Source organism: Chionomys nivalis, chromosome 3, assembly GCF_950005125.1.
Source record: "Chionomys nivalis chromosome 3, mChiNiv1.1, whole genome shotgun sequence".
Taxonomy (NCBI): Eukaryota; Metazoa; Chordata; class Mammalia; order Rodentia; family Cricetidae; genus Chionomys; species Chionomys nivalis.
Genome location: NC_080088.1, coordinates 40,475,214 through 40,497,804, shown reverse-complemented (window position 1 = coordinate 40,497,804; position 22,591 = coordinate 40,475,214). Strand labels below are relative to the sequence as shown.

General features: G+C 43.2%; 1 protein-coding gene across 1 annotated transcript; it reads right to left on the bottom strand.

The window, feature by feature from the left end:
- Window positions 1–1,219: 1,219 nt before the first annotated feature.
- On the bottom strand, window positions 1,220–21,727 carry Lrrc58 (leucine rich repeat containing 58). The gene is made up of 4 exons (XM_057764084.1): window positions 20,976–21,727; window positions 10,185–10,313; window positions 8,774–9,051; window positions 1,220–6,993 (listed from the first exon to the last, which is right to left on the bottom strand). Exons 1-4 carry the CDS (start codon window positions 21,458–21,460, stop codon window positions 6,785–6,787), a joined length of 1,101 nt encoding a protein of 366 aa, XP_057620067.1. The 5' UTR covers window positions 21,461–21,727; the 3' UTR covers window positions 1,220–6,784.
- Between the last annotated feature and the right edge of the window lie 864 nt (window positions 21,728–22,591).

The window sequence follows — 22,591 nt, the reverse complement described above, 5'->3', positions numbered from 1 at the left end:
TGCTAGCCTAATCCTTGGCTCCTGCTCAGTTGGCTTTTTACATAACCACAGGACCACAATGGGCTGGGCCCTCCTGCATCAATGAATAAACACGACAATCCCTCACAGATGCACCCATGACCAACCTAATCTAGGCACTCTCGGTAGAGGTTTCTTCAGATTTCTGGCTGTGTCAATTAACAAGTATATGCGTAGGTCTGTATGCTATTTATTGTACTCTTGCAGTCATATTTAATCTGGCTAGCACCCATCAGAAGAACCTTAGGAGACTTGAAACCTGAGATTCACTGAAGTAGTCTCCGAGCTGTTGAAACATAGGTTCTATTCCTGATGGCGGGTTGTCTACTGCATATGTCTTCTCAGGCCCTCACTGGTGAACCTTTGATTCTGTGACTGCTTAGGATCGGAGAGAAATTCCTAGTGCACACCTGCATAAAACATGTATATAAGTAATATATAATTATGCCACTGGCATCCCCAAACCATATGGTTCACTCCTAGCCATTGGCCAATTACCACGTCTTCCTTTTACAGGATGCAGAAATAAAAAACAAAAAAGAAACAATTATTTGTTTCAAAGCCGCCCCCTGTCATTGGAGGTGACATAAAGGCTGGAATTTTAATTACAGATGAGGGTACCATTCTCATTAGCCACTAACTAGGCCCCTGGCTACACATGCATTGCTTTAGGAGGAGAAAGTAAAAGAACTAAATAGGGGTGACTAAAGGGGGCATCGAGTGTGATTATGCATCGAGTGTGATTATAAGAATTTAAAAATATTTGAAAGCTACAAAAAAAAAAAAAAGGAAGGATCATTTGCACACAGGTAATTGTAGACTCTAGAAGTTAGGAAGAACCTCAGATGCCATTTTTAAGGTTACAAAGGCTTTCAAATTAACAAAAAATTCAAAAATTGTAGGAGCTCAGCAGCTGTAAAAGCTCATAAATTTTCTAAGAAGTTCAGACTTATTTTATAGATTTTTTATTTACTGCACCTTTTAAAACTATCACACCAACATTTTAAATTCAGTCTTTATACGAATGTTAAATATATATCAATAACGACAATTTAAGAATTTTAAGAATATTTTCTTGGGCTAGAGATACGGCTCAGTCCTTAAGAGCACTGGCTGTTCTAGAGGTCCTGAGTTCAATTCCCAGCAACCACATGGTGTCTCACAATCATCTGTAATAAGATCTGATGCCCTCTTCTGGCCCGCAGACATACACACATACAGGACACTGTATACATAATAAATAAACTTTAAAAAAGAATATTTTCTTTTTTATAGAGTTCCCATTCCATGATGCACAAACTGGAACTAACCCGTGACTGCAAGGTGGTTAGAGCCTACACAAGCAACTCTCACAGCAGAACATGCTCTGACTTGATTTTCTCTTGTATCTAGCACGCACAATAAATGCTAATACACATTTTATTTTTGGAGTTGTGTATTCAAATAAATTCAATAAACAGATAAGCAGTGATATACCAAATACAGGCATTATAAATTTTCTTTTTAAAATAAATGTTTGTTTAGAATAAAATGCTGTTACAAAGACCAGAATTGGAATCTAATAAAACAATTTAATAAAACAAGGCACAATGTTTAAGGCAAAATTCATGAAGAAAGTATATAGAGTTAATATAAGATCATATTTTTTCATGTCCTTTGGGGGAAGGAGGCACAAGAATTTAAATAGTTTAAGCATTCTTTTTAGAATATTAGCCATTATAAGGTAACATAAATTTGATACAACAGGACTATATCTTTTCCAGAAAACAAACTCCATTATTAATTCATATTTCTGAGTTACATTTTAGTTATATATATACTTATACAGATATTTCTAGTACATAAGACTTTAGGTACTGAAAACTAAAGAAGTCAGAGCATACATAATAATTTGACCAAAGTAGAAGTAACACTTTTCAGCATCTTGTTGGCATTTGAAGCCCCCGACTTTACAGAAAGCGAAGGCTGGTTATGCAGACAGTCTTTCCCATTGTGTTCTGTTCTAACAACACCAAGTGGACTCAGAATACAACAAACCTCAGCACAAGTCTGCACATGACTGCTAGAAAGTGACCACTGGGGTCAACACTGTTTCTCAGGAACACCAGTGCTGAGCACATTATCTGTGAGAACAAGGATTCTCAACCATCCCTGTACACAAAACCAACTAACTTCCTTGCAGTAACAGCATTACCAACCTCATCCTACTTTCTTCCTCCAGCTGCAGTTTTGAATAAACAATTTTATTCAATTTACTTATGGCCAAAAGAATAGAGTATGTTCTAGTAAATGCAGACAGTTTTCTGCATGTAAATAACCTTCTCTAAGCTACTAGATTTAATACACACATAACACACACACGAGACTGGATATTCTATCAATGACTGAGGCTGACTAATGCTAAGAGAAAGCCTAGCAGCACCCACCAAGACCACCTTCTAAGTATTCAGCTGTGAGTTAGTGGAATGCTTAATTTAATCCTTAGTAAATAGAGATCAAGAAAAATGTAAAAAGAACGGTGGCACTTACACATATTAAACCACCCCCTCAGCCCAGAGGAAAATGGTGATACAACATGCTATATACCTCAGTGACAAGATTTTCCTAAGATGCTATAACTTCTGTTGTCCTTTGTGGTAGCATATACATTTGAATAAAATACTATATAAAAAGACACACTTCTTTTCTGGGGGCAGGGTAGCGGTGGTGCTTGATCCTTGGTTCCAGAGGGCTCTTATCTCCTGGTACAGTATGATTAAGATTACCTCCCGAGAAGCCTCACCCCGCCTCAGAGAAACCAGCAGGCCTGTGGTGGCAAAGGAATCTCTCAGGATCAGACTTTCTCCTTCAAGTCAATGCAGAAGACCACATGGCCATCACTGACAATTTACCATATAATATACTTTATGTACTGTATTCTGAGTTAAATGGAAGACTTAAGGCACTTACTCTCAGACCACAAAGGATACTGCTACCAACTATACTAGATTACACGATGATGAAAATATAAAACTACATGCTACTGAATCAATGTTACATAATATTAAATGCTTAGCATACAGAAGATGAAGCTAACTAAACACTTCTTTACTAAGCAAAGAAACAGAGTTACATGCTATAGGTCCCACACCTGAAGCCTACACAGCACCCTTCACCAGGGTTACACTGCCTAGCCTAACTTAAAAACTCAGTATGTTGATTTAAATGGAGAGCAATACTTAAAATCTACTTTTAGACGAAAGGCAAATCAATTAGGTAAAAATTAGGCACTTTAAGCTAAATGCAGCTAAATAATTTTACATATACACTTTTACTGATAGTCATATCTATAAGCACTCACATGGGAATTTAACAGAATGTTTTTATGCAAAGAGCTACTACTAAATGTTTAATTTGCAGTTTAAAAGAAAAAAGCGCAATTCACCAGGGCTACCTGCTGTACTAGTAGCGAGGCCAATGAGGCAAGGGTAAGAGAAAGCCTACAGCTTGCTGGCTCTGCTTCACCAGAGCAATGGAGCAGCCTCCAGCACAGGGACCAATCGAATAATAACAGTATTAAACTCAGTGACCAGGCTATCAGATGCCAGCAACAGACCACTTGGCAAGTCAATTTTAAAACAATTCCTTATTACTCAACAGAGCTTCACTGGCTTAATTTTCCCTATCCTTTGCTGCTTCTAAGATTTTTTTCTTAACATTCAAGCAAGGAGCCTCTTCTTGAGCCTTCATAAACCCAGTCTTTGCAGTGTCTGTCAGAACTGGTCTGCACTGACACGTTGCACTATTGAGGGTTGCCTTTAATTTTTATTTACATCACCCCCAACTTTCTCATATTTGAAGTCAATTTACAATGTATGTTTATTTTTAATATTAGTGACAAAATTTTAAACATCAAGACTTTCAGACCAGGAGGCCCCTCTGGCATACTTCTACTGAGCTGGGTCCGTGGTTTACACCTGTGACTCAAGCAGCCGGGAAGCTGAGCCAAGACTGGGCTACACACAGTAAGTTCAAGGCTAGCCTGAGCTACACAGCCAGGCCCTGTCTCAGAAAATAAAATAGCTGTATTATGAAAATTAGCCCTTGCCAATTCTGAAACTCTAAGAGTTCATTAGCTGGGTAAATATGGGATTCATAACTAGCGAGACAGACTACCACTACTACGACATTCAGCTGACTTCAGAAGATGATCAGAATTCTAAACGGCCTATTCCTATCTCACTAAGCTAATGTCTATAATCAGTTTTCTAAAAAAGGAAAAGGATAAAAAAGAAAGAAAAAAGATTTTAGCAATCATTGGAAGCTCTTGTAAAGGATAAGGCCAAAGATTGATTAAAAACAAAAAAAGGTAAAACAGCCACCAAAGAAGACTTCATTAAAAGCTATCTATGCTAGGCGTTGACTGTAGCTTGCTTAGCATGCACTGCATCTATCCCTACAAACCCAACCCCTGCCCAAAAGACAGCTACAAGCTGACCTGGCTCACTGTTCACAGAGTTTAACTACACACATAAAAAACACTTCATTGAAAGAACTCCATAGGATAGATACATCTACATGCCACAGGCTGGAATATTTACATTTATGACAGATGAAACAGTACAGCTTCTCTCCAGGAAGCTGGAAAGGGTAGCATTAGATGCTCTATTTACAAGGCTATTTACAAGTAATTCCTAAAAGGCTACTCAAGCTATCACTTAGTACTAGAGGATTATCAATCAAAAAACTAGAAGTATTTAAACCAGAAGAATAGGGTCCCATCATCTGAACATTTTCCATGAAAATATTCTATGTTGTTTAAGTAAAGTCATCTAGTTACAAAGCATTTACAAGTTGGACACTGGGTACTGCCCAAGTGTCGCTGCCTGTCCTAATCCAGCAGTCTGCAGCTTTCACCTGCATACTTGGAGAAGTACAAAGACTATAACTTCTATAGTACAATTAACTATGCTAGCAGTACAAACATCACTTCTATAAACACAGGAAGAAAATTCCTAAATAAAAAATTATCTTACTACACTATTTTGAGGAAAAGGTAAGGGGACTCACTATAGCAGCGTTTCACAACTGCAGCCACGAAACTCTCGTGTTTCATGACGTAACACAAACACACACAAACCCTGAATTACCCTATAATCTACTAATATAATCTACTAAAATAAAAGCAATATATACAAGAAACTTACCATGCAAATATTGTCGGCATACAGCTGGCTTCTAACAAAGCACTCTTCAAGAGATCACCGGCGTCCTAACGTGATCTGAATCTACTGTTACCAACCAGTCTTCATGCTACTACATACAGGCTGCTTATTTGATCATCAGTATTGAGAGTCAATATTTCCTAATTCCAACTTATAGTTTTAACATTAGTTTTTATTGCATAATCAACTAGCTAGCAAATCTGTTAATTTCCAATGACAATAATTTGTGTTGCTACTTTTCTCCTACACTTTAAGGATACGATATTTTAGCGTTTTCTGTCCTGTTTTATTGATTCTTCTTTCTCAGTGCTCAACGGTTCTATTGAGATGAACATAATGAGCTCCACTTCTGACTATCTTCGACTGTCATGTTATCTAGTTGTAGTTTTTCTTTCAAATGCAGAGGAAGTTTTGATTTAGTATATAATACAAGCAAAGGAGACACATTTCATGGTTAAAATCCACCCCCACCCTAACCCACCCCCACTTTGAGACAAGTTTTCATGTATCTATCCCAGGCTGGCCCCAACCTCACAATGGCGCCTAGGCTAACTCTGAACTCATCTTCTGCCTGTACCTCCTAGTGCTGGTTTGGAGGTATGCACAGCCATGGCCACTTTTCTTGATTTAGTCCACTATTATAAAGCAGTTTTTCTTAGATTTTCCTGTTGAGAAATATTATTATAGATTATTCTATCTTTTGGCAAATAGATTGATCACTCCCATAAAAGCCATGCTTACAAGAGATCATTGCAATTAACAAAATGAAGTTAGGATGGTCATGGAGGCAGGTGGTGGCACGCACCTTTAATGCCGGCAACAGGAGGTGGAGGCAGGTGGATCTCTGAGTTCCTGGCCAGCCCATTCTACATAGAGTTCCAGGCCTGTAGGGCTGGGTATTATCTACACAGTTCTCTACCTAGCCTGTTAAAGCACATTTCCAAGTGTTCTGCAGAGTGTCAGGTTGCAGGCTTCTCTGAAATCATTTCTAGAATAAGCTTCCATACCCTCGCTATGATTAAGGCACTGTAACACATCACAACTAGACTGCATATAGTTAGTAACAATCATACAAAACAAGAGCTGAAGTTTAAATATCCCATTTAAAAGTGATAGTCCTCATGGTACCAGTTAGTTGGTCAGAAAGGCTCAAGAACGGATGACGCTCATTCTATTTATGGCCTAGTGTTCAGTACAGATCAGGACAACTCTGGAAGCACAATTGTGATGATGTCTTAGTCAACCCAATGGCCTCAGGTAACACCACTCCAGGCTGATTGTGACTGCTCCTCAGAGTGTACCATTCTTCTAGTGTTTGATCAAAGACTTAGTAAAAATTGTGACCAACCAGCTGATGAATTCTGAACTGCCATGCAGAATAAATTACACTCAAAGAACCTAAGCACGGAACTGGACTCAATCTTTCTGAACAGATAGATCACTGCAACTCTTACATGGACAGTCAAGACGAAAACACTAAGGTTTCCAATCAACTTCAAGCTTCATTTTCTTTTTGAATCATCTTTGCTTAGTGTTGTAGCATTGTCAACACCCACTGCTGCTCAACCAAGAAGGACCTTCTGCATCCTGTGCGCAGCAACACTGGCCTCATCTTCTGAGTCAGACTCACTCTGGGACGTGGAGCTGTGCGAGGCAGAGCTGCAGGGGGAAGAGCATTCTGGAGAACACAAATAGTGCATCAGGGGGAGGCGATACTTCCCACAGAAGTCCACAAACTTAATTTGTCTGACACAACAGTCAAAATAAACTCCTGGAGAGAAGAAGAATACAAATCAGTAAAAGCAAAGACGCACAGTTTTTTTCTATAAAAAAAAGCAAAAAACAAAAAACACCACCACCACCATTCTGAAAAAAGTTAAATTCCGGATCCTCCTGCCTCCACCCGTCTCAAGGGTTTAGGGTTACACATGTGCACAGTCACTGGGAGAGCAAAACTGGCAGAAACAAAGCCACTCTACATTTATGCTGGCTCTAAGTCTCTGGGTTACAGAGCTGATGATCTCATTTAGTGTATGCAAAATCAAATATACTTTGGTAGATTAAAACTGGTACTTCCCTTACTTGGTTCTTTAGTGCTCCTGAACTATGACCCTTCAGTGAAGTAGAGCTACAGCCAGAGCTGAGAGGAAAGCAAGGTCACCGTGTCTAGACTCTAGCTGGTCCTTTAGAAATACTTTACACACCCAAGGCCACCCCTACGCAGTATAACCAAACTATGGAGATTTGTGCCCACTGTCTCTCTGAAGAAAAATCTCACCTTCAAGCCCAAGTTTCCCAACTATTCTCTATCCCACAATGGACCAAAACAAAGGAATGTGGTCTAATCAAAGGAGAATTCCCAACTGACAAGATCCCCTCGATAACGTTTTAAAAGCAGGACCTTACTAGGTAACCCAGCTGGCCTGGAACTCTCTGTGTAGACCAGGATGGCCTCCAACTGACAGAGCTCCTTGCCTGTGCCTCCTGAGTGTGGGAATAAAAACACGTGCCAATCTGGCTCCCCGGTAACCCTTTATGGTTTACTACTCTGAACAACTGAGAAAGTAGATACATTCAATAGGCTTATAATAAAGCCTCATAACTAGGTTATCTCTAGTTTTTATCTCTAAGCTTTCAAACCATACAGAGAAAATGTCTCATAAATGAGATAATTTTTAACTTATAATTAATAAGGAACCTGGGGTGGTGGGGATAGGAAAGCATGATTGATTTTATTTTACTTATTTATTGATGTTATCTGAAAATTTAAACTTGTAATTTTTAAGGCATTCCTAAGATAAACAACTCTTTAGAATACTAAAGAAGTCAATAAAAACCCGGCAAAGAGAAGAGTTCTTTTCTTTTTAGAGGGTCATTCCCAAAAAGGCAGATTCTGGCACACTGGATTTCACAGGAAGCAATGGTGTGAATGCTGCCTCTTACAAATCTTCACACCCAGTTTCAACAGTTCCTGCCTCTGCCAAAGCCACTTCAGGACAGACAGAAGTCCACAGAGGAAGACAGCAACCCTTGCTTCTGAGGGGAGGAGGCCAAACCAGCTCGGAGAATGGTTTTCTTTTTAAACCCAGCCTTTTTGTCTTGCAACAATCTTTGAGATTTCCTCTATCACCTCTCATCTTAAAATGACCCTTTCTGGGAAACTCTCACCTGGCTCTGATAAGGCAGTGCCATGCTTTCTCGGTATTTACACTTGTCCTCATGCCAGCACCTTTCCATACTCATTAAACACGGACTTACATGGAAGATAGCAAACATTTTCAAACTATTTTAAGGAATTAGAACCATTTACACTTCTTTGTGTTTCCTTTTATCTTATCATCTTACTTTCAACACAATGTTCCAAAGCAGGAAGACATCCTGGGTATTTTCCTTGTGTTTTAAAGAAAACTAGTGTGAAAATAATTTCTAAGGAAGGAGGCACAGGGGGTAAACACCTTTGTGTGAAGACACTTGAGCTAATTAAATAAACACAGAATCAATTTTTACAAATGGCTAAATGAGTGAAAAAGGCTAACATCAGACTCACTTACCACCACATTTTGGGTTTGGGCAATTGCTGGCTGAACCCAAGTATCTAAGGAGATTCCCAGGAAGATCATAGGGAGTGTAAGAAACACTCCGGATCTTAATGGTCCTTGCAGCTAATTCCAGAAGAGTTGGAGGGTCATATGTTAAATCCCTAACAAAACGGACAACCAGTGGATTTCCTCGCAAACTCAACTCTTCCAGATGAATAAGATTGAGGATCTCACGAGGCAGGTATGTCAGCAAGTTATTGTGGAGACTCAGGGAACGAAGGGAATGCAACCTAGAGAGAACACAATATACAAGCCAAGGGCAGCGGATGAGCACAACAGCCTAGAAAGCTACGCTTACATACATTTCTAACATACATAAGCACGTCTATGTGTGTATACAGGGTCTGAGCTTTCCATATGAATGAACAATTAGGATTGAGGCCAATAAAGGAAAAATTAAAGTGTCTAAAACAGCTCAAAATATAGCTTCACAAATGCTACCAAAGACTTTCCCTCTGGGATCTTAAGAGTACTTAAAACATTTACAAAGTATCCTAAAGTCCTAACTTACACACACACACACACACACAGATAGATTTAAAGACATTGAAGGGCATATTTTATTTATCACTTACATGCCTGAAATGATTTCAGGTGTGCTATGAATAATGATCCTTTTCATTATAAAGCCATACCTGGACAGGAGTGCTTAACATAAAATACAAATTGCCAAGTTCCACAAGACCCAAGGAAAGCTATACCAAATATTTCTTTCTCTCTCTCCCTCTATATATCTATAGATATGGATATAAAGGTAGATAAATAGATATCTGTATCTAGGTATATCTAGATATAGATATATCTTTAAAAAAAACACAAACAAGAAGAAAGCTGAAAGGTTGGGTCAGTCAGTAAAGTCTCTGACTTGCACAGGATCCAAGTTCAGTCCGTAGCATCAATGTGAAAATGCCAGTAAAAAATTGTCAGGTGTGGTGCATACTTGTAATCCCACAAGTAATTCCCTGAGGCCTTCTGGCCAACAAGTCTAGACCAATTGATGAACTCCAGGCCAATGAAAGACCCATCTCAAAAGAAATGAATGGCATTCCACATGAGCATGCATACCTGTACCTACCTGCACACATGTACACACACACACACACACACACACAGCAAGCTGAGCAAATAACTTGGGTAATAAACCACTTATTAAAATTACTCAGCTCAAAACAAACTTTTTTTGACTACCCATTTCTTTTCCTTTTCTTTATGAATCAAGCTAGTCTTAAGACACTCCTGTCTCGGCCTCCCTAGTGCTGATTACGGGCACACTCTTCATTCTTTCCCATACACAAGGCACGAGAGCGTTCTGACAGTGGTTCCCAACCACAGCTGTCTGTGTCGAGAAGCCGAGACTACTCACTGTGAGAGCTGAGGAGGCACACTCTGGATTTTGTTGTCACATAACACCAAGTAATTCAGAGAAGGGAGATTTGCTAATTCTGGTGGGATTTCTTTAATGAAGTTTCCTCCAAGGTATAAGCATTCTAAACTGCAAAAGCAAATTGTAAAAAAGTAAATAAACACAGCTGGTCAAGATATTTCATTGCCTCCACTGTAGCAGACACATTCACCATACGTCTTATTCAGGATTTGCTATAAACTAGCCAGTGGTTCTCAATGCTGCAGCCCCTTAATACAGTTCCTCGTGTTCTGGTGACCCCAACCATAAATTAGTTTCACTGATAACTTATAACTGTATTTTGCTACTGTTAAGAATCATAATGTAAGTATCTGATATAATGAAACTGGTCTTAGGTTAGTTATCCCTGTGATAGGGTCATTTGACCACAAAAGGGTCACCACCCATAGGTTGAGGAAACACTGTGAGAGGCAGTCTCCAGAGAGAGAATGAAATCCCCAGGGAGTTGATACCTTATCTTGTTAGACAAGACACATATGATTAAGCCACCAAAACAAGAGGAACAGTTCAGGGCACTGAAAGAGGACAGGAAGGGTCACAGCAGCTCTCATTGGAAAAGCTTCCCAGAGTACTGTGAACCCAGCTGGGCTATGAACTCAGCCCACAGACAGAGAAAAAGATATTTCCAGGTAGAAGAGGGGGCTTTAAAGACTCAACAGGCACATCTGTTAACTAAAGAGAACTTTTCCTGAACCCAGACAAGGCTGGAGATGCCAGATTACAGCACCATGAGATTCCACGCTGGCATGTTTGTGTTGGATGCATTTACCAATAGACAACAGGGAAACCAATAGCCCTGCCCACTCCTGGAAAAGGGCAGAAAACGATATACAAAGTTTCTACATAAAACTTTTTCCTTTGCTCTTAATAAACTGAATAAATTATGTAAAACCAATCATTACTATGAAGTTCAAGTTTTAGGTAAGGCTGTTTACTTAACAAAATAACATCTTAGAGGTAGAGGTAGGGTGCATTTATTGTAACAAAACATGACTCCATTTTCTTATGACTGTTGAAAGTCTCCAAAGGGATTTTTTTTTTTTTTTTTTTTTTTTTTTTGCAGGGAGGTGGTAGTCAGCTCTTACAATAGTCTTATAATCCTTTTGGAACTTGCCCACTATTACTTTTGGTTTTGTTTTTCTGCTCAGAACTATCATTCTTTCAAACACTTTCAAGTGAAACATCAAAACAACAGCTTTAAAGTGGGAAAAACCAGGCTACCACACTGTTATCCAAAACAGGAATTACCTGGTGGGCATTTCACTTTTTGTACATGTGTGTGCAAATGTGCATGTGAGTGGAAGCTAGAGTGAACGTGAGTGTCCTCCTCAATTGCTCTACCCAGAGTTCCCAGAGCTGATGTGGGAGTGATTTCTTTCTAATCTGTTGCTTTTATTGGTTAATTAATAAAGAAACTGCCTTGGCCCATTCGATAGGCCAACCCTTAGGTGGGCGGAGTAGAAAGAACAGAATGCTGGGAGAAAGAAGCCGAGTCAGTCAGTCGCCATGATTCTCTCACTCCAGACAGACGCAGGTTAAGATCTTTCCTGGTAAGCCAGCTCGTAGTACTACACAAAATATTAGAAATGGGTTAATCAAAGCTATGAAAATTAGCCAATAAGAGGCTAGAACTAATGGGCCAGGCAGTGTTTAAAAGAATACAGTTTCCGTATAATTATTTCGGATATAAAGCTAGCCATGCAGGTGGCCGGGTGCCAGAAACTTAGCCCGCCACTCCTATTACAACAGAGAGCCACCTGCTCATCAGCCTTCTCTGGTGATCCCAGCTCCACCTCAAACCATACCCACTGCGGACACTCTAGTTTTCTTAAGATAATTTGATGGTGTAAGAAAGGTGCCATTCTGAACTTTCCACCTATAGAGCGGCAGCTTACTAGTTTGTGAAATTTAGTATTGTCTTTCTGTGTTCTGGCCATTTGCATTCAGAGCATTTCCTGTTCATGCCATTTTCCCATGGGTTAGACATTTCCATTAGTTTGCTGAGAGCATTTCTGTTAAATGTGTTCTGCAGAGCCTTGTTCCTTTGTGACCTCCTTTTGTCTGTTTTATACGTATTACAAGAATTCTTAGTGACTTTGTAAAAGGAGCAATTCAGAAGCTCTAGTTTGTCATCTGCCTTCTCACTGGATGTTAATCTCCTACATAACCACAGCATTCCCTTGAGGTCTGCCATTTTTTGCTTCCAATACACAAAAAGCTACACTGCAGGCATATCAAGTTTCTGACTCCTAAAACTTCCTGTTGGAGTATTACTTAATTCATATCAAGTATTTCTTTTTTTGGGGGGGGGGGGGTTTCGAGACAGGTTTTCTCTGTAGCTTTGGTGCCCGTCCTGGAACTAGCTCTTGTAGACCAGGCTGGCCTCGAACTCCCAGAGATCTGCCTGCCTCTGCCTCCCGAGTGCTGGGATTAAAGGCGTGCGCCACCACCGCCCGGTAGTATTTCTGTTTCTTTAAATCCATTTTGCTTTGAAATCTACTTCCTTTGACTATAAATAATGCTTCCAGCTTTTATTGTTGCTGTCAGCATTTATTTCTTTCAATTCTACTCCTTCCTGGCCTAAGAATTAGGGCCAGTTATTTGCTACTTATTAAATGGCATAGAATTATAAAGCACACAAAATATCTAGTCAACAAATATGAACACCTACCACGTGCTAGGCACCATTTCAGTGTCAGTTAGTTGAGCTGTTGAAGAAGCACGTCTCTTAGGGCACACAGCACTTACAGGAGAAAGGGGGTCAACCAGAAAGTAATGGGAGATGACTCTGCATGGGTGGCCAGGAGAGCTTTCTCTTGGGAGATTTTGCGATGTGAGCAGAGCTCCAGAGGGAAGTGATGGCTGCGATGCAAAGCTGTATGTAGCATAGCTGATATGAGGAGATCAGACTGCGGTGGGAATGAGGTATTGTCAACGGCAGCCTGGGAAGTCGATCACAAAGCCTCACAAGAATTTTGAATATTATCCTAGGTATGATGAGTGGGTTTTAATACTTAATTTTCTGTGAATATTTACATACATGCATATGTGTGTGGTGCTCAGAAAAGTCAGAAGTCACTGGATCCCCTAGAGCTGGAGTTACAGGCAGTTCTGAGGCACCAATCTTAGTGGTAGGAACCTAACTCCAACCCTTTCCAAGACAGCTCTTAATAGAGTCATCTCTCAACCCTCTGGTGCATGGGGTTTAAATGAAAGCTAGCTGCGTCACTTCACTCAGTTTAGAAGAATCACAATTAGTTGGATGAGTGTGTGTGGCCGGAACACAGTGCAATTCCAATGAGAAGTAATATCTTTTCACTTTTAATTTACTAAGTGTTTTTAAGGACCTTTCATGCACAAACAGGGAACAACCCGATTGCTGGTGTTAGGGTGCAGGTTCTACAACAACCTATCTCAGTGGATTGTCTCCCTACAGTTCTGCCTTTTCTTACCGGCACAGTTCCTTTCTTTCATTCACTTCCCCCACTGTTCTGGGTCATAATGCTACTTCTATTTTGCTGGTAGATGTCCTTCAATTTCCTCCCACAACTGGCCTCCTCTCACCAGTCACTGTTACTAACTTGTTCCTTTTCCCTTTAGCGGCTCTACGGTCATCCACAGTGGCTCCTATGTATTCCTATTGTGAATGCCTGGTTCCCAGCTGGAGGTGCTAGTCGAGGTGGGGCCTCACTGGCACAAGTGGGTCACTAGTGGCAGACCTCTCCTTCCCTGGTTCTTGCCGTCTACCATGTAAGAGCCAACCTCTGCCACACATTCCATCATGAACTGAGCTGCTTCCCACGCTTTCCAACCACAAGGCTGACACTGTCTGAAACTGTGAGCCAGTTCTGTCCTCAAGTTACTCTGTTAGGAATTCTGTTCCAGTTAAGCAAAAACAATCACCAAGGCAGCTACTAAGTGATTAACGAGCAGGCAGGCCTACAGAGTACTAAGGTAGATGAGGGGGACCAAGGAGCAGAGAGCAGGAACCAGGGACTGGGTAGCACCTTCAAAGGCCCATTCAGGTTTTGGATGGAGCAACTCAACTCATGATTTCATCATGATCCTCAGAATGGACTACAACTTAAAAGTGATGAAATGCTTATTTCTAGAATTCTGCATGTCATATTTCTGGGTCACAGTTGATTGTGAGTACCTGAGAGCCAGTAAATAAAATCATGAATAGATGTGGGAGGTAGCTGCACGTTTTTCTAAGAATTCCAATTGTGTTTCCATAAATGTTCATTTCAAAACTTCCCTTACTATTTCACTGAGAAATTTCCACATTCGTGGTCACCCATCAGATACATTCTCAGGCAAAATCAATCGCTCCCATCTAATAAATTCTACCTGCCTTTTATAAGCTTGCTTTCCCTTGCTCTGGGGTGATTCTAACAGTCAGCCTGAATCTGAAGCTGTCTTCTGTTTTAACTCTATCAATGGTATACTCTTTTCTAGTTCCTATTATGTAAAGCTTTTCAAGCTTGCGATTCTCTCTAGACAAATGTTAACACTTAGAAAGGTAAAGCAGACAGGCACTGTGGCATTTATAGTTTTCCTTTCTAAGATTACTCTGTAGCAAAAACAATACAAACCACCTGACCACCTAGACAAAGACGCACTCTGGTTCTAAAGCTCATCTTTTCTACCAGTAAATATCTATCTAAATACTAATGAAAACCAAAATCCTAGGCAGGCTGTTTTGATCCTACCAAGTATGGGTTAATAAGTTAATGCTCAGACTCTCAGAGCACAACATGGAGGAGCTCCAGGACAGCCAGGGCTACACAATGAGAGTGTCTCGAAACAAGACAGAGCAACACAACACCAATAAAACAACAGTTTTTGGAATTCACACAACAAAACTATCCTACAAGAGGAATTATTTTAATAAGAACACTACTGGGGAGAAAAGTTTACCAAACCTGGAAGTTTTTAATAAAGATTTCAACAGTGAAATGGCAGCATGCTCCAGAGCGAGGATAAACACGTACTCTTTACTTAGGTCAGCGCTATGAACTGAATGCTCTTTCCAGGTGGAAACTAATCCTTAAGGGGTGTCAGTAGGAGGTAGTAGTCTCTGGTGACTGTTATCACACATGCTCTTCATGTAGGCTAGAGAATGACTCACATGGACTAGATGCCACCCGCCAGTGGCTGTTCTGACTTTGCCAGAGAAAGATCTGAAATTCTGAAATATAGCCTATGATTTTGGAATGATGCACTCATAAATCCTCTTTTGCAACTCATAGATATCACTAATCATGTCATGATCAGAATATTAAACTTACACTGTCAGAATTACTTCTCACTTTCAAACTCAAATAATTCCCAAAGCTCTAGGGACTTGAAATCTTTCAGCGATTTATGAGAATTAAACTTCTAAGCAAACATCTGTTCTAAACATCCTTTTCTGTAGTTAGACAACTGCTGAATTCAAAGCAAATCATAGTGTTTAAAACACACTGGGGGCTGAAGAGACAGCTCAGCAGTTAAGTGAACTGGCTGCTCTTCCAGAGGACCTGGGTTAATTCCCAGCACCCACATGACAGCTCACAACCATCTGTAACTCTAGTTCCAGGGGACCCGACACCCTCACAAAGTCATACATGCAGAGAAAATACTAATGCTGGGGATTAACGGTGTGTGCCATACAACCTGGCTTCTTTCTTTCTGTTTAGTAGGCAGCTATTATAACATTTATTAAAATAATGCTACAAGTTAGTAGAAACAGCAGAAAACCCAGTTCCGCCTGCTTTCTTAGTAGCTAGCACCCCGGACCACCAGTCCAGGAGTGGCATTACCCACAGTGAGCTGGGTCCTCCCACATCAATCATCAGTTAAGAAAATGCAGCACAGGCCAATCTGGTAGGGGTATTTTCTCAATTGAGATTCCCTCTTCCCAAATGATCGTAGCTTGTATCAAGCTGACATAAAACTAGCCGGCAGAATACCAACTATAACATACTAGGAATAGTTTACTTCTTTTCTGAGTTGTGGTCTATGGGGTCTTAGAGACCCCTAAATATCACAGGCTCTTGTCACTGCTTTTGGCTATCCTCCAGCTCTTGCTGGTTAGACACACTGCTGAAGACATACATATGTGAATCATAAACCATGGAGAAATCCAACTGGTACTGCCCTGGAAGATCCACCTCTCTGGCTAGCTAGGAGTTATGTTCAATACCAGAGGAAAGTAATCATCAATCTCAGCCAGCTGTGAACCCTTCAGGCTACAGGAACTGGCCAGGCAGAGAAGCCACTGGTGCAGAAGTGGCAATGACGTTACAGCACTAAACCAACCACTTTCTGATTGGACTTAAGGCCTCTTCTATAACTTCAAGGAAGCAGTATTTTCTAGACACAAGGACTATTGCACACACTAACTCACAGCAACTGTGATAGCAGGCAAAAGACCTGCGCAAGCTCAACCCAACAACCACCATACTCTAGGAAAACCCACCAACCACCACACTCTAGGACAGGCCCTGTGATCAAGAGTAGCAGGGTAATAGGAACCATGACCTTGGTGGGTTTAAAAGAAAAACAAAAAGAGAACTTGAAGTTGGGTGGGGAGGGAGGTAGAATTGAACCTAGGAGGGAGGGAGGGAGAGAGGGCGCAAGCGTGTGCACGAGAGCATGCCAGTTGGAGGTGGCATGGGGGGTGACTACCCTCAAAATAGTATGAAATTAAAGGAAATCAACACAAATTCAATGCAAGGTTTGAAACAGGCACACTGTTTTATTTAAATTTTAGCACATTTTTCTACTTATCATCTGTTGGGCTAGTCATTCCTAGGATAGCTGCAATAGCTTTAACACTCCAGGGACTGTCCTCTCTTGTCACAGTCCTCCTAGACCACACTAAACAGACACCAATAGACAGTCACTAAAAAAAGACACTGCTTTTTTTAAAAAGATGAGAAAAGGACCCATGAAACTTGCTTGGCTCAGATTCAGTCTCCAAATAGCATCCAGAGTCACACAACCCATTTACTCAGTTTGCTGCTCAGTGAGAAATAAATTTAAGCCCTTCTTCAATTAGTTTCTGAACTGAGGAATAAAACCTAAGTTCATTAGAAGAAACTGTGAACCACTCCTACCTTTTCAGCACTGTAAAAAAAAAAAAAAGCCTGCCTACACAAAGCTGAAAACTTACACTTATTTGCTGAAGAACCTATATTTTAATGAACAGAATGTATATTTATACGATGGCCTGACTTACTCGGGGGGAATGAAGCCAGTCATAAAAATAAACAAAACTTCCAGTACCCATTTGTTTGTTATTTGTCTGAAAGTCCTCTTTTAGAATTTTTTTTTTTGAGACAGGGTTTCTCTGTAGCTTGAGGCCTGTCCTTGAACGTGTTCTCGCAGACCAGGCTGGCCTCAAACTCACAGAGATCCGCCTGCCTCTGCCTCCCGAGTGCTGGGATTAAAGGCATGCACCACCACCACCCAGCCCTAGAATAATTTTTTTAATTCAGATTTTTGCCACTAAGGGAAAAATCAACAAGCAGAATGAAGCTACATCTAACACACAGGAAAACCTGAACAGGCCAATGCACACGAAACCAAGATTTGTTACCCTTCCTGGAACAGTAACAGGTGGAGAAGGGGAAAATTCTGTTGGTCATATGCTCTTTTAAAAATTGTTCTTAACTGTTCTGTAAAAGGACAGAATCTTCTTCATGTGCCAAAATATTAGACTGGCTCAAGAAGTGGCTCTTGCCGCGATGGAAGGTCACGTGGTCCACCCTCAGCACCAGAAGGGTGGCGAGGAGCAGTGCAGCCCATGCCAGGTTCACAACAAAGAGCGGTTACACAGACTCTGGAAGGACACGGTGTTTAAGAGCTACATAGGCTCCAAGCGACTGTGACACCACCAACCTTCCCATTTTCCAGGGAACCCGGATTACTCTTAGGGATGATGAGGGAGGGGGACTTGATGGGGGAGGGGGAGGGAAATGGGAGGTGGTGGGCGGGGGAAGGCAGAAATCTTTAATAAATAAATAAAGAAAGAAAATTAATTTCTAGTACTAGCATACCGTGAAAAAAAAAACAAAAAAACAAAATAGTTAACAGTCTGAGAACTGAACCACCGAGCTCTCATTGTGGTCAGGATTTGGCTCCAAGCAACTCATTCACACGAAATCTCAGCTTCCTCATCCGTGAAAAGGAAATGAACTAGGTCATGGCCAAAGCTGCTTCTTTTTCTAGGACTACAATTCCGTATGACCCTTCTGGCCTACATCCAACTAGAATTCGTTACCTGACCTTTGCTGATTCCTATCAGTAGAGAAATAAAGCACAGGACTGACAACAAAAATCACAATGCAAAAAGCCCCACAATTTATCAAGTCAAGAGATTAAAGACTAACAACCTTCAGTAGCAGGTATGAGGCCGGAAAATCAGGTCAACCAGGTGTAAATGACCTAAAGCGGTCCTCTGGATCACTCAAGCCAGCACAACAGAAGCCCAGGGACTCAGGTCCTAGCCCTATCCACCCACTGTGGAAAACTCATGGGTTTGGTAACAAGACCCCAGAAGTCAAACCCAGTTCTACTACTTAATGGGTTTGTGATCTTGAGATTTCTCTTCTCCGAGCCTTTGTTCCTCACCTCATCTTACAGAATGTTAGAGCCCTAAGACGGGGCAAAGGGCACCGCGTAGTTTTATGTTTCCACACATGTAGTCTGCCTACTTCTTTTTCAATGTGGAGATAATACTCTCCCTGGGTTCCTCTTAATATGCTGGAATTGAAAAGGTTGAATTACATATCATAATTAAAGGGAACCAAAACCTGTCAAACTAACAAAACCTCTCCTTAACTGCCCCACATCCTCTCTTTCCCAAACACATAGCCTATTGTAGACTACCATCATTTCTACTCTACTGCAGCAGCCTCCTAAGCAGCCTCAAAGTTCCCTGTCTCCCATGTCACAGGAACAAGACACGCGTGCACTCGGAATGGAACCCACGCTCTAGGCAGTCTTCAAGCTGTGATGCAGCCTGAGTGGCCCCGGTTTCTGTCCTCCACTTTCTAGCACAATGCCCGTCTTTCAGCACTTTGGCCATTGTTCTCCTCCTCCTGTCCGGGCTTTCACAGCCACTCTTCTCTACTTGGAGTGATCCCAATGGCTCACAGTCAGGTTAACCTTCATGGTTCCTTTCTTCAAAAGGCACTCAAATGGCACTTGCTCCAGGACCAAAATAGGTCACATCCCCGTTCTTCTGGTTCTCCTGTCTCGAAGGGCTCTCACAGCCCAGGACTGACTTCTAAGCTCTGTAATTTAATAAGGAAGTCTATGACGCATTAGCGTCTTTACCCTTTGCTAATATATTTGTCAGATCCATGCGGGCAGGGAAAGCTCATGTCTCCCCAGAACCAAAGAAAGCGTTGGACACACTAAGTACTCTGTAAACATCTATCAAGGAGCAAATTAAGGGACGCGGTGTCCAGATGCCTCATTTTGCAAATAGGACACGTTGAGTGGCCCGTCTAAGGCTGAGATGTTGATTTTTATTCCCAGGTCAATGTTTTCCCTGTTAACTCAAAGGTTCTTTCCTGCTCCACATTCTTTTATCTTGGCTCATCCAATGAAGGAGCTGAAAATATTTAACAAATAGAAGATACTTCATTGCTGCTATTTTACTTCCAACTTCCCTGCAGGGCACCCTAGGGAACTCTCAGTCCCCTTTTCCTGTACCTCCTCGTCCCATTAAATTCTACATTACTGAAAAACCTACTTAGGTGAGGTAGACAACTCCTGTAAGGAAAAAAATTATAGTCAATAAGATAAATGCAACGGTTTAATGAGTGAGACAGAGACAAAGTAGTTTGGCTGTAATTGTCCGGGAAACAGTAAACAAGGGAGTCACAAGATGGGCGGTGGTGGAGCATGCCTTTAATTTCAGGCAGGGGCCTGAACTCTCGGAGTTCGAGGCCAGCCTGGTCTATAGAGTGAGTTCCAGGTCAGGGAGGGCTACACAATGAAACTGTCTAAAAAACCTGAAAGAAAAGGTAAAGAAAGAAAGGATAACGGAAGCAACTCCTAAGATAAGATTTTGAAGTGTGACTAAGTTCCCCGAAAGAGGCTTTGCATCCACCCAATCCAATCCACATTTAGCGAGTGACAAGTTGCCTTTCCAACACGATGGGAAATGCAGATGCTCACTAACTCCACAAACAGTATTTCCAGTTACGCTAAAGAGAAGAGGGATCTGGAAACAGAATAAAAAACAAGGGAGTAGGCCAGAGCACCTCCTACGCCACGTTAAAGGGCACGCACTTTGATGCAAGGGCATAGCAAGTCATGGAAGGCTTTCTAGTTAGAAATCGACCACCTCCGTTAATGGGTGCCCATTTGGCTGCTTCTCTAGACTCAAGAAGTAAGGCAAAGCCGGATTTCGGGGCGCACGCCTTTAATCCCAGAACTTGGGAGGCGGAGACAAGCGCATCTCTGTGAGTTCGCGGCCAGCCTGGTCTACAGGGAGAGTTCTAGAGTCCATCGTTGGGGGGAGTGAGGGAAGCCTGCGGCTAAACTGCCTCGAAGATCTGCGCAGGCCAAACCCGATCCAAACGCCATGACCCACTCAACCTCATCTGTATGCTCCCACTGGCGAATGCCCGGCAGTCCTCGCCTCCAACTCGGTGCCACGGAGCTCCGGCCACCGCCCTGCTCTCCACCCCTTCCCCACCCCGATCCCCACCCCGTTCCGCCGCCTCTCACCTCTGCAAGTTCTCGATCTCGGAGGGGATGCTCTGCAGCTGGTTGCCGCCCAGACTGAGGGTCTGCAGCGCCCGCAGCTCCAGCAGCGAGGGGGGCACCTCCTGGAAGCAGTTGCCGCTGAGGTTGAGCACCTGGAGGCTGCGGCAGAGCGGCGAGCGGGCCAGGCCCTTGGGCAGCGAGCCCGGGCCGCCGAGCCGGTTGTTCCTGGCCAGCAGCGTGCGCAGGCCGCTCAGCGTCAGCAGCTCGGGCCCCAGCGCCGTGAGCGCGTTGCCGCTAACGTCCAGGAGCTGGAGGTGCGGGAAGCCGCCGCCCAGCGCCCGCGGCAGCGACGTCAGCCGGGTGTAAGGCAGCAGCAGCCGCAGCAGCGCCTCCCGCGAGCCCCGCCGCTCCTCGGCGCGCGCCTCCAGCTCCGACTCCAGGGCCTCGGCCGACACGTTAAGGCGGGACCAGTTGAGTTCGGCATCCCCGATCGCGGCCTCCTCCATCCCGCCCGAAGCCCAGGCCGCCGCCGCCGCCGCCGCCGCCGCCCGAGCGGCGCGCCCCGGAACCTCAAGCCGAGCGCAGCGTCGGAAGTGGCGCGGCCCGGGGCGGCCCGCCGCTCACCCCGCGCGCCGCGCACACCCCGCGCGCCGGCCCGAGTCACGCGACGCCCAGCGCCGGGTGCGCGCGCCGCTCGGGGGCGGGCTCCAGCTCACGTGGCACGCGGCGCGGCGGCCGATGGGAGCGAGCCGGGGCCTGGGCTCGCAGGGAGCCGCCGGGAGAACCGTCCTGGCCGCCGGGGCGAGCTCCGCCTCGCGTGGCTCCGGGGGCGGCGCGCTGCAGGGCGAGCGGAAGCCCGTGGCGCTCTGAGCCCCGCCGCGCGCCCTTTATAGCCCAGCGGCCCGCGGCCTTGGCCCCGAGTAAACAGCTCCGGGTCTGAAGAGCCCGCCCGAGGGCCTGCGCGTCACGGGGCGCCGCCCCCTTTGTTCTCACTTGAGGCCAGGCCCCCAAATCTGTGGATCTGGAGAGCGCAGCCATGACGGGAACTGACCCCGAGAATTTCTAGTCTGCGGGAGAACAGGCCTGGTGGCGCACGCCTCTAGTCCCGGGACTGGAATATAGAGGCAGGGATATGGAATTCGAGGCCAGCCTGTCCTAGGAAGCGAGTCCCAGGCCAGCCAGGGAGACGTGGTGTAGAACATATCCCTCTTCGAAGCTAAGACCAAAATCAGATTTAACTCGATTGCAATTGCCCCATCCGGAAAACATGCTTAAAGACCTTCTCGACTTTCCCTCCAAGATTTTTTTCTTTTGCCTTTTAAAGCAGCGTTGTAAAAAGCCACAGAGGACTGGTCAGCAGCTCCCACGGTGCAGGCCACTAAGTGAGTTGGAGCTACCATTGAGTAGTCCTGATGTCTGCACACAACTAAGCAAAAGGAAAAAAAGGTGGAAGGAAAATAAAGTTCCTATAAACTGTCAAAGAAAAAAAAAAGGAATGTGTGTCAAATGAGAACTTTGCCCACTTCAACTACAGATCGCGTGGGCTTTGATAGGTGCTCGTGGAAGGGAATGAATTTGGGAGTTGAAGAGGTCCCTTGGTTTGAGCTAGTTTCCACTCTGCTCAGTTTGAGAAAGCA

Excerpts from the sequence above, each read along its gene's own strand:
- Lrrc58 (XM_057764084.1), bottom strand. The coding sequence starts at position 21,460 with ATGGAGGAGGCCGCGATCGGGGATGCCGAACTCAACTGGTCCCGCCTT. Across the intron at positions 9,052-10,184 it reads GTGCCTCCTCAGCTCTCACA|GTTGCATTCCCTTCGTTCCC; the intron begins GTGAGTAGTCTC and ends TGTTCTCTCTAG. Across the intron at positions 6,994-8,773 it reads CCCAAACCCAAAATGTGGTG|GAGTTTATTTTGACTGTTGT; the intron begins GTAAGTGAGTCT and ends TCTTCTCTCCAG.